Source organism: Rosa chinensis, chromosome 4 (genome assembly GCF_002994745.2).
Source record: "Rosa chinensis cultivar Old Blush chromosome 4, RchiOBHm-V2, whole genome shotgun sequence".
NCBI lineage: Eukaryota > Viridiplantae > Streptophyta > Magnoliopsida > Rosales > Rosaceae > Rosa > Rosa chinensis.
Genome location: NC_037091.1, coordinates 26,569,013 through 26,579,376, shown reverse-complemented (window position 1 = coordinate 26,579,376; position 10,364 = coordinate 26,569,013). Strand labels below are relative to the sequence as shown.

Sequence of the window (10,364 nt, the reverse complement as noted above, 5' to 3'; positions counted from 1 at the left end):
TAATTACAATAGAGAAAAGGAATATCACGTAACAGAAGACAAGTATGCTTGATCAATTAATGATTGGTTTATCATTTGAATGGTCATACTTCAATCTTGTTTACTTTAGCTAACACCATTTTTGCTTGTAGTTATGTTACAGCAAAGTATCTGATATGGGAGATAGTACAATAATGTAAGCCACACACACACACACTTCGATTTCTTCAGTTACATAAACTGATAAAAGTGTTTGCACGCATAAACTGATTAAGTTTTAAGCCACAAGAATATAAGATGTGCTAGCCAGCTAGGGAATCATCTTAGTTTTTATGGGCCAAAATTCATAAAAGTTTTATATATATTTTACCTACATCTAATTGCATATGCATTGAATGACATCGCCATTCCCTTTCTTTGATCAGTTGGTGCAGTTGCTGGATCAATCACTCTAGCGGTTATTGTTAGCCTCTTAATTAGGGCAAACTTATCATTCCAAAGATCTAGTATCTTTTTGAAGAGGGAAGACCAAAGTTGTAAAACTATTAAGGCCTTTCTTATGAACTACGGGCTACTTCAAGTTAAAAAATATGGCTATTCGGATGTCAAGAAAATGACCAACTCCTTCAAGAAAAAGTTGGGGCAAGAAGGCAATGGCCGGTGGTGTATACAAAGGAGAGTTAAAGAGCAACCGTATTTGTAGCAGCGAAGGTCTTAAACAGATCAAAAGGTGATGGAGAAGAATTGATGAACGAGGTCGCAGTCATTAGTAGAACTTTCCATGTCAACGTTGTCAGCTTGTTGGGATTTTGCTTTGAGGGTTCAAAACGAGCTCTTATCTATGAATTCATGCCTAATGGATCTCTTGAGAAGTTCATATTTGATGCAAATAACCCCCAAAAAATCATCATTTCGGATGGGAAGCATTAGAAAGAATCTCACTTGGCATTGCTCGAGGCTGGAGTACTATTTTACGTTGTGGCTGCAACACAAGAATTTTGCATTTTGCCATTAAGCTAAGCCTCATAACATTCTTCTTGATGAGAACTTCTCACCTAAAATCCTTGATTTTGGCCTTGCCAAAATTTGATATAGGAAAGAGAGTATTGTGTCAATGTTGTATGCAAGAGGAGGTACTGCTGGATACATTGCACCAGAGGTGTTCTGTAGAAACTTTGGAGGAATCTCGCACAAATCCGTTGTGTATAGTTATGGAATGATGCTTTCGGAGATGGTTGGAGGAAGAAGGAAAATAAATGTTGAAGTGGAAGATACTAGTGAGATATATTTTCCACACTGGATTTACAAGTCTTGATCGAACTGGACGAGGAGCTTGGCCTGCACTGCATCACAAATGAGAAAGACAAAGGAAGTGTAAGGAAGATGATAATAGCGAGCTTGTGGGGCATACAAACTGATCCCTCAAACCGACCAGCAATGAAGGAAGTGATAGAAATGCTGGAAGGAAATGTGGAGTCCTTGAAGATACGACCTAAGCCTTACTTGTCTTCTCCTTCAAAATCCCCTGCAATGGCAGATTCTTCTACTACATTGGTATCAATACAATAGAACTCTGTATTTGACTTGTTACTTTATAGGGTTATTCTCACAAATGGTACCTAAACTATACCTCAATCTTATCAATGGTACCTGAACTTCAATTTTGATCACAACCAGTACCCGAACTTTTCGATTTCATTTTAAATGGTACCTAGAGCCACCTTCGGTCAATATTCCCACTAAAAACGGCATGTGAGGGGATCATAGTGATGATTTTTGATGATTTCAAAGGTTGCGATCATATATAGTGATGATTTTTTTGGTAATAGACTTGCCTTGAACTTGATTTTTTTTTTATTTGGCTTTTTTGGCCGGAATAGTGAGCAAAGGTGGCTTTAGGTACCATTTAAAATGAAGTCGAAAAGTTCCGGTACTGGTTGTGATCAAAATTGAAGTTCAGGTACCATCGATAAAATAGAGGATAAGTTCAGGAACCATTTGTAATAATAACCCTATTTTATATGTATTTTATTTGTCATGTCTTATTTTGAATCCAACACATGGACTGTGAATGATAAGGGATAAAAAGAGAAAAAATTACAAACAGTACCCAACTTATGGACCACTCCGAATTTCTATACCCAAGCTTCTGAAACTATCACAATGGTACCCCAAATATCCCACCCGACCCAACATTCGTACCTGCCGTCATGGACGGCGTTAACTATCATGCCAAGTGGCATTTTCTTAGGGGTAAAACTGACTCTCTGTCTTTACCTCCAGGGAAAAAAATACAAATAGTACCCAACCTATGACTGATTCTGAATTTCTATACCCAAATTTTCAAAAACTATTACAATGGTACCCAGGTTATCTAGCCCGACCCAACATATGTATCCGCATCCCACGCTTGCGCAGCCCACCCGTGCCCAAGATGATGGGAGAGTTGGGAGGAAGAAGAAAATGAAGAGAGTTTGAGGAAGAAGAAGAAATCTGGTGAAATGACGAGAATACCCCTCAAAGTTTGACAGTTGACTAACTCCGTAACGACCAACGGTGTTTTAGATACTAAAGTTGTGTCGGGGTCCGAACTTCAGGTACCAAAGTGATAGTTTTGGAAACTTAGGTACAGAAATTCGGAGTTGACCATAATTTGAGTACTGTTTGTATTTTTTACCCAGATAGAAATGAAGCTGTGATGAATTTTGAAATGTGATCGAGCATTCATTCTAGTTCAAAAAAACCCTACTTTTGTTTGGAGTGTCAAAATAAGGAGGATGTTGTGGGAATGAAATGACTCATCAGAGTAGTGTAACTTCTTTACTTAGTTCTTCCTCCCTATATTTTCTCTTAAACATTTCATTCTATCTTTTGTAATCCTGTCTCTTGGGCCAGGCATCGGTTGAATGTTACTTTAGTGATCCATGAAATGAAATGTGTGTGTAAATATGATAGTTTTGTAAACTGAGCTTGAGGAAATGAAAGAAACCTCGCTTTATTTCTATCGAAGTAGTGTTTTCTTTTTTCTTTCTTACCTTTCTCTCTCATCCGTCGGTCTACTGTCTCTCACATCTCTTGATCTACTCTCTTTCGCACCTCTCAGTTTTTTTTTTCCCTTCTCTCTGCTGCTTTTGCTTCTAGTTTCTCTCTTATCCTTTCATCTGCCCTTCCGATGATTGGTCTGCAACATGGAAATCGTCGTTCATGGAGGTGAAGCTCCGGTTGGGGATCTGAGATACATTGGAGATTGATTCAATGGTTGATTCGGCCGAGTTGGAGAGGAGAGCACCAGATATGGGTTTTAATGGTAAAGGAAAAAAAAGTAATCTTTAATCTTAAATCTTCAGAGATTAATAGTTGGGAGTTGTAATCCAAACAGTAAAATTTTTAAATACTCAGATTTCAATTTCACGTATTTTAAATTACATCTGATTTGAAATCAAAATCCAAATTCAAATCTTGCTTCCAAACGGGGCCCCAATATGCTGTTCCTGTCCAGGTAACGTGGCTTGACTGATTTCTACGAAACACAATCATCTTCGTGGAAACTGTATGTGTTCAACTACTCTCGAATTCCAAATTAAAAATTTGGATATTGAATTAGCCTAGGAGACCATCTCCACCGACGACTCCGATCGAAGACCAAATAATGTCATTGTTCTTAGATCATCTTTGTCTGTTTCTATTCCCTGTACCACAATTGAATTTCCTGGATCGAAAATGTATCAAATATGTAATCTGTTTTCTCCATTGATGAATATTTGTGTTCTCATTATCCTTTGGCAATTAAAAAGCTCATCTGCTGTGGATTCACAGTACAAATACTGCAGTGTGCCCAAAACTTGTGGTAACGTGCCCATCAAGTATCCCTTCTATCTCGACGGACAACAGGAATCGTATTGCGGCTACCCTGGTTTCCAGCTCTACTGCAATGGAAACGGCCACACACTCCTTAGTAGCGGTTTCGGGTCCGCAACGATTAACACAATCGATTATGAAAACCACACTCTTCACTTGTCACACGATGGTCTTTTTGATCATGCCGGAGATTGTCTTGGATATTTAGAAAACTTTACCTCGCCAAATGGTCCGTACGAGCTGGCTCCAAATCAAAAGGAATTCGTTTTGCTATACTATTGCAACTCTTCTTTGGTTGATGAGTCGTTTTCAGAGTACAAGCTTGGCTGCTTTGACGACACCAGAACGAGGACAACAGTTCTGGCCCTGACCAAGGATGATCCACAGTACGGAAATGCCCTTGACAAGTGTGGAAAAGAACGGGAGACGGTTGAAGGGGTATATGCCAATGTTACTGGCACCGCTGCGGGAATAAGAGAGGGGCTGAAAGCAGGGTTTGTGGTAAACTGGTCAGCCAGAAACTGCAGTCTCTGTGAGAACAGTGGTGGGAAATGTGGAACTAGTGTTGGTAAGTTAACGTGCTTCTGCCCGGATAAACTTCATGATTTCTTCTGTCCTGAAGAAGGTTAGTCTGTGTCTTTCTTTTCCCCCATATGAATTGTTGGTTTTATTTTTCGGTCAATTTTTTCTGTTTTTACCTAAGAAGACATAAAAAAAGGTTCTAATTCAGACAGAAATATCTTAAAATATAAAACATCTCTGTGATCCTACTCTATTTGGAGTTGGATGCTTACAACTTACGACTTATGCCTCATATTGCTGACTTAATTAGAACACACGTATACATGTCTAGTAAGTTTACATATGCATGATGCATATGCAAATGCAAAAGCATATGGTTGAAGGTGAAAAATGTAGTGTGCATGGCAGAGAACTATGACCACCATCAAGACTTTTTCGCTTCCAATATGATCTTTCTTTCTAACAAATTCATTCTCACATGTGCTGAAGCACATGAGCCACCCCGAGATGTAGCACATGAGCTACCCCAAGATGTCGTTGAACACATTTGGGAGCTAGAATTGGTTGCATTACTCGCGTCCAAGAATCAATGGGGTGCATGCCTTAATCAAACATACCCTTAAAGTTGCTTTTGCTCTACATTATATTGATATGATGAGAATTGGAAATGTCATTTTACTTCCTCTTTAATCCGGTTATGCACTATAGACCATATTCTTATACAGTGATTATTAATTTTGCAGAACCTGGAAATTTGGCTACTCAGTTGTCAATAGGTAATATACCATTTAGTTCTTATATATAACTCCTTTCTTATGTTAACTTTTTTATTGTAAGCTAGTTCATATTTCCTCACGAATTTTTTTCTATAATTAGTTGGAGCAGTTGCTGGTGTGGCGCTTCTAGTGGTAATTGTTTGGTGCTCAAGGGGAAAGTTATCAACTTATAGAATTATTTTCTTTTGGAAACTGCAAAACCAAAAGCGGCGAACTGTTGAGGCCTTTCTAAGAAACTATGGGGGACTTCAAGTTAAAAGATACAGCTATTTGGAAGTTAAGAAAATGACCAACTCCTTCAAAAGAAAACTAGGACAAGGGGGCTACGGCGGTGTATACAAAGGAAAACTAAATGATGGCCGTCTTGTAGCAGTGAAGGTCTTGAACAGACCAAAAGGTGATGGAGAAGACTTTATGAATGAGGTTGCAGCCATTAGTACAACTTCCCATGTCAACATTGTCAGCCTGTTGGGGTTTTGTTTTGAGGGTTCGAAAAGAGCTCTTATCTATGAATTCATGCCTAATGGATCTCTTGAAAAGTTCATATTTGATGCAAAGACCCCCCAAAAGGATCATCACTTGGGATGGGACATGTTGGAAACAATTTCACTTGGTATTGCTCAAGGACTAGAGTATTTACATCGCGGTTGCAGCGCAAGAATTTTGCATTTTGACATTAAGCCTCATAACATTCTTCTTGATGAGAACTTCTGGCCAAAAATATCTGACTTTGGCCTTGCTAAAATATGTGACAGAAAAGAGAGCATTGTGTCAATGTTGGTTGCAAGAGGTACTGCTGGATACATTGCTCCAGAAGTGTTCTGTAGAAACTTTGGTGGTGTCTCGCACAAATCTGACGTGTATAGCTATGGGATGATGCTTTCCGAGATGGCCGGGGGAAGAAAGAACATCAATGTTGAAGTTGAAGATACAAGTGAGATATATTTTCCACATTGGATATACAAACGTCTTGAATTGGATCAAGAACTTGGCCTGCAGAGCATCATGAATGGGGAAGACGAAGTCAGAGCAAGGAAGATGATAATCGTGAGCTTGTGGTGCATACAAACCGACCCTTCAAACCGGCCATCCATGAAACAAGTCATAGAAATGTTGGAAGGGAATGTTGAGTCCTTGCAGATACCACCAAAGCCTTACTTGTCTTCTTCTCCAAAATCCCTTGCACTTTCTTCTCCTACATTGGTATCAATACAATAGAACAACTGAGCTCGGCATTTTTACTTCACTTGAATGCATCTGTCTGTTTCAGGGAATCTGTAGTTCTGTACAATGAACAATATTTCCTAATCTCTATATTTATGAGCATGATTGAAAATAAAGCTATGATCAATTGATCAACATTATTTCATATTCTAACAAGTAAAGCTATATTTACTCGAATGCATCTTGTGTGTTTCAGGCAACCTGTAGTTGTACAATGAGCAATATTTCCTTAATCTCTATATTTATGAGCAAATGATTGGAGATAAAGCTATGATCAATTGATCAACATTATTTCATATTCTAACAAGTAAAGCTATATTTACTCGAATGCATCTGTGTGTTTCAGGCAAACCTGTGGTTCTGTACAATGAACAATATTTCCTTAATCTCTATATTTATGAGCAAATTATTGAAAAGAAAGCAATAATCAACGTTATTTCATATTCTAACAAGATCATTAGGCAAGTATTGTGGATTCATTCCCATTCGATCTTTACCAAGTCAATAGGCTCCAGTGTCAAACCAAACTCATTATTCATTAAATTTGACTTCTCACTAATTCAACCAGTCAAAGCAGACGGCTCTCTACCGCTCAAAGGTTAGAGAGCCAAAGACTTCAATTTGGGCCACCATCAAGTCAAGAGTTAAAGACTGTCTTTCATTACTGCTCAACGCCACTTTATTATTCCCTCTCAACCTGATTTTGTTCATCTTTCACTGTTTGTACCCGATTTTCAATATCTAAAATGAAGCAAATCATCTTCTTCCCCTCATTCATAAATCTCTGCGTCCTCATCTTCTTTCTTCAAACAGACACCTCCTTTGCTGTCGACATTAACTACCAGAACTGCAGTGCCCAAGACTTGCAGTAACCAATACATAAGCTTTCCATTCTTCATCCCAGGCCAGCAAGAACCCTATTGTGGCTTTCCAGGATTCCAACTCTCCTGCAACGAAGAAAACGGCTACCCTAGTCTTCAATTGGCCGGCCATGATTACTTAATCCAAAATATCAGTTACCAAGACCGAACTCTCGTGGTCTCAAATGCTGCTCTTTCAAACTCAAGGAAAGCTGGTTGTATTCTGTTAGTCAAAAACTTAACCTTTCCTACTGATCAGTATGACCTTGTTCCAAATAAAAAAGAACTGCTTTTGTTGTATAACTGCAGCAAAACTTAGTTGATGAGTCATTTTCAATGTACAAGCTTAGCTGCTTTGAGCCAAAAAACATGGAAAGTTGACTTCATTCCTACCTACTGTCACAATGGAGAATGCTTGCTACTCCCATCCTGGTGGTTTGGGATTCAACTGTTACACTATGGAGCTAAGAGGTCATAATAACTAGTTTAGCACTGCTCTTTCAACTCAAATTATATTATTATCAAGCATGTATTATTGTATTTACACCCTTCCCCCAGACCCCTTAACTCCCCCTCTATGACTTCTGAAGGAAATTGATCGTAGACAATTTATAAATATAAACTAGTCTTTATTGATACATGCAATGCATGTGTGAAACATTTTTGTTTTTTATTTTTACTTGTTGGAGAAAAAAAGTAGGAAGTTATACGTGTAGATAGTGGGATTGACAGTTCTTTCTTTTTCTGAATTTTTATTTTCATTTATTATTTTGCTATTTACCATAATATCCTTCAGATATTAAAGATTATTTTAAATTAGGCTATAGTTAAAGGATATTTATGTCATTTCACCCATTTTGACCGGGTTCTCTTAATAATAGTATAGATTAACAACTGAAAAAGTCAAGCAAATCCAGGTCTTCAACAACATCCATAATGATCCAAAATTACACCGGGCATGCATATAAGTGCTTCTGCAAAATCCCTCTTTCTGATTGCTTAGACATTCCACGGAGTGGTGGACAAAATCATAAACTATGGCTTAGGTCACAACAAAACTTAAATGTATTACCAAGAAGAAAAATATTGCATATTCATTTGAAAAAAGTAAATAAAGAGCTGCAAGGTTGTCTTTCACAGCCTTGGTTACCTAGTTCTCTGCTACATTATTACAAACTGATTTATAAGATCAAACCTTTGACGGCATGCTTCCTTCAGCCTGTTTCTGGACTTTGTCTCCCTCAAACTTATCTATAGCCACTTGTAGTTCATCTGTACCTCCAACAGCTCTCATGGTGTAGAAGTACACGCCAAAGACAAAAGCTGTCAAGCCCCCAGCAACTATAACATTCTTTGTTTTAGGTGCAAGGCCCCTAAATCCCGAAATCCCAGCCATATCTACCAGTAAATGCGACAGCAATCTCAGTCTGTGCTTTCAATTGAAAAAACATACAATTCAAGTTAAAGAAGACTCCATGCAATAGGTTTTTTCATTTTTTATACAGAAAGTTTGAGAAAAAGACTCCTGCAGACGAGCAGACTGAAAATATGGTGGCTCTATAGAATCATACAAAAGAATAATGGGAAAGCAGTTGCATATCACATACTCCCATTTCAACCAACTGCTATAGGAAGCCCTAAACAAGTGTGATAAAAGCAAAATTTGGAATGGACAAAAAGACCTGTAACAGAAACCCTGACCATGCAATACTTGAATCGTAACAAAGGGATTTTTATACACAAACGTAAGTTACAATGAATTGTAGGTATGCACTTTCCTGCAATAGTAAGAGAGTGAATCTAATTGAGCAATATTCCAGAACAGCGAAACTATTGTTTCATTTATAAATTTGGGATTTTCTCAGAAACACAAAAGAAAGGGCCAGGGATCTATCTGGCTGTGTTTCTCAACAGACAATGCAATACCCATTATTAAAATCAGAACTTGACCTATAGAGAATCAGCAAATACAACTTTCAAGATACTAACTTCGATTTGCTTACTGAGAAATCAAACAGAAAAAAAAAAAAAAAAAGGAAAAAAAGAGAGTATCATCGATATATAAATTATTGGTCTTAAAGTCTTATTCAGTGCTCTAGGCTATCAAACGATGAACAAATCAATCAACAATCAACTCAACACAGAAGGCTGATTATTTCTGTTCAACGAATATCGAGGAAAACAAACCCAAAATCACTTGCAAAGTTTAGGAAACCCAAAGAAATCAAAGAAACAAGAAATAAATATATACCTGAATTGTGAAACGTAACAAAGTCTGAATTCAATCCAAAACCCTTGATAAACCCGATCGCCTCTTCAATCGTTCAATTTGGGGTTCCGAGTAATTTACAGCTTAAGGGCAAATAGTGCACGTGCGCGGTGGCTGAAGGGGCACGTCCTCAACCTTTGCCTGGGCCAAGATTTTAATACCAATTTGGGCCTCATTCAGTTTTCAATTTAGATTGGGATAATGATAATTTAGTCAAAAGTTCAGTTCAAATGTTAAAATTAAAAAGGTCCGGTCAGGAAAAGACATTCCAGGCTTGTTTTTTTTTTTTTTTTTTTTTTTTTTAAAGGGGGATTGAGTGTCAATTCATTAATATTAAAAGTGTAAAAACCCGAAACTTAATATTACTGTAGAACACTCTAAGATTAGTTAAACAATATTTTTTTAAACATTTCCTTTAAATACTATATTAGCCACTCACTTTACTAGACCAGCCACTCAACTTACTATATTAGTCACTCATCTTAATATATTAGTCACTTACTTATTTTAGTGATTAATTCTAGCCTATATAAACATATGATCTGATCATAATTCCTACAAGCTTGAAGATCAAATGCAAAATTGATAAAAAAACTCCCTTAGTTGAAGAGAAAACACAAATCCTTCATCCCTTTTCTCTTAAGAAGTTTTCTGGTACGCCTAAAAATAAGCGCGCAATTTAACCCTGTAAATGTCATCGTTAGTATATGGTAAATAGGGATCGTTCTAACCGGGGATTGAGGGTACACCTATTAGGGGTGGGCTCGCGAAACCGAAAACCGAAAAAAACAGCACCGATACCGGCACCGCAGCTGAAAAAAACCGCACCGAACTGGAAAAAACCGCACCGCACAGAATCGGTTCGGTTCAGTTTTC

At 37.7% G+C, this 10,364-nt stretch overlaps 2 protein-coding genes across 4 annotated transcripts; one reads left to right on the top strand and one right to left on the bottom strand.

Moving 5' to 3' along the window:
- The first annotated feature begins 3,070 nt into the window (after positions 1-3,070).
- On the top strand, positions 3,071-6,507 carry LOC112200439 (LEAF RUST 10 DISEASE-RESISTANCE LOCUS RECEPTOR-LIKE PROTEIN KINASE-like 2.1). Its single transcript, XM_024341470.2, has 3 exons — positions 3,071-4,462; positions 5,103-5,135; positions 5,236-6,507. Exons 1-3 carry the CDS (start codon positions 3,700-3,702, stop codon positions 6,351-6,353), a joined length of 1,914 nt encoding a protein of 637 aa, XP_024197238.1. The 5' UTR covers positions 3,071-3,699; the 3' UTR covers positions 6,354-6,507.
- Positions 6,508-8,139: 1,632 nt separating this feature from the next.
- Positions 8,140-9,628, bottom strand: LOC112200440. 3 transcript variants are annotated; one of them, XM_024341473.2, is made up of 2 exons: positions 9,471-9,628; positions 8,140-8,646 (listed from the first exon to the last, which is right to left on the bottom strand). In XM_024341473.2, the coding sequence occupies exon 2, from the start codon at positions 8,613-8,615 to the stop codon at positions 8,409-8,411; it is 207 nt and encodes a 68-aa protein (XP_024197241.1). In that variant the 5' UTR covers positions 8,616-8,646; positions 9,471-9,628; the 3' UTR covers positions 8,140-8,408. The 3 variants fall into 3 exon arrangements, with proteins under 3 accessions (XP_024197241.1, XP_024197242.1, XP_024197240.1); XM_024341474.2 differs by having other exon boundaries at positions 8,140-8,651; positions 9,471-9,627; XM_024341472.2 differs by having other exon boundaries at positions 8,140-8,617; positions 9,471-9,624.
- Positions 9,629-10,364: the final 736 nt, after the last annotated feature.

What these genes read in the sequence shown, in the direction of transcription:
- LOC112200439 (XM_024341470.2), top strand. Translation starts at nt 3,700, where the DNA reads ATGTATCAAATATGTAATCTGTTTTCTCCATTGATGAATATTTGTGTT. An exon ending in TTTCTTCTGTCCTGAAGAAG is followed by an intron (nt 4,463 to 5,102) that starts GTTAGTCTGTGT and finishes TTAATTTTGCAG; the next exon opens with AACCTGGAAATTTGGCTACT. An exon ending in GGCTACTCAGTTGTCAATAG is followed by an intron (nt 5,136 to 5,235) that starts GTAATATACCAT and finishes TTCTATAATTAG; the next exon opens with TTGGAGCAGTTGCTGGTGTG.
- LOC112200440 (XM_024341473.2), bottom strand. Translation starts at nt 8,615, where the DNA reads ATGGCTGGGATTTCGGGATTTAGGGGCCTTGCACCTAAAACAAAGAAT.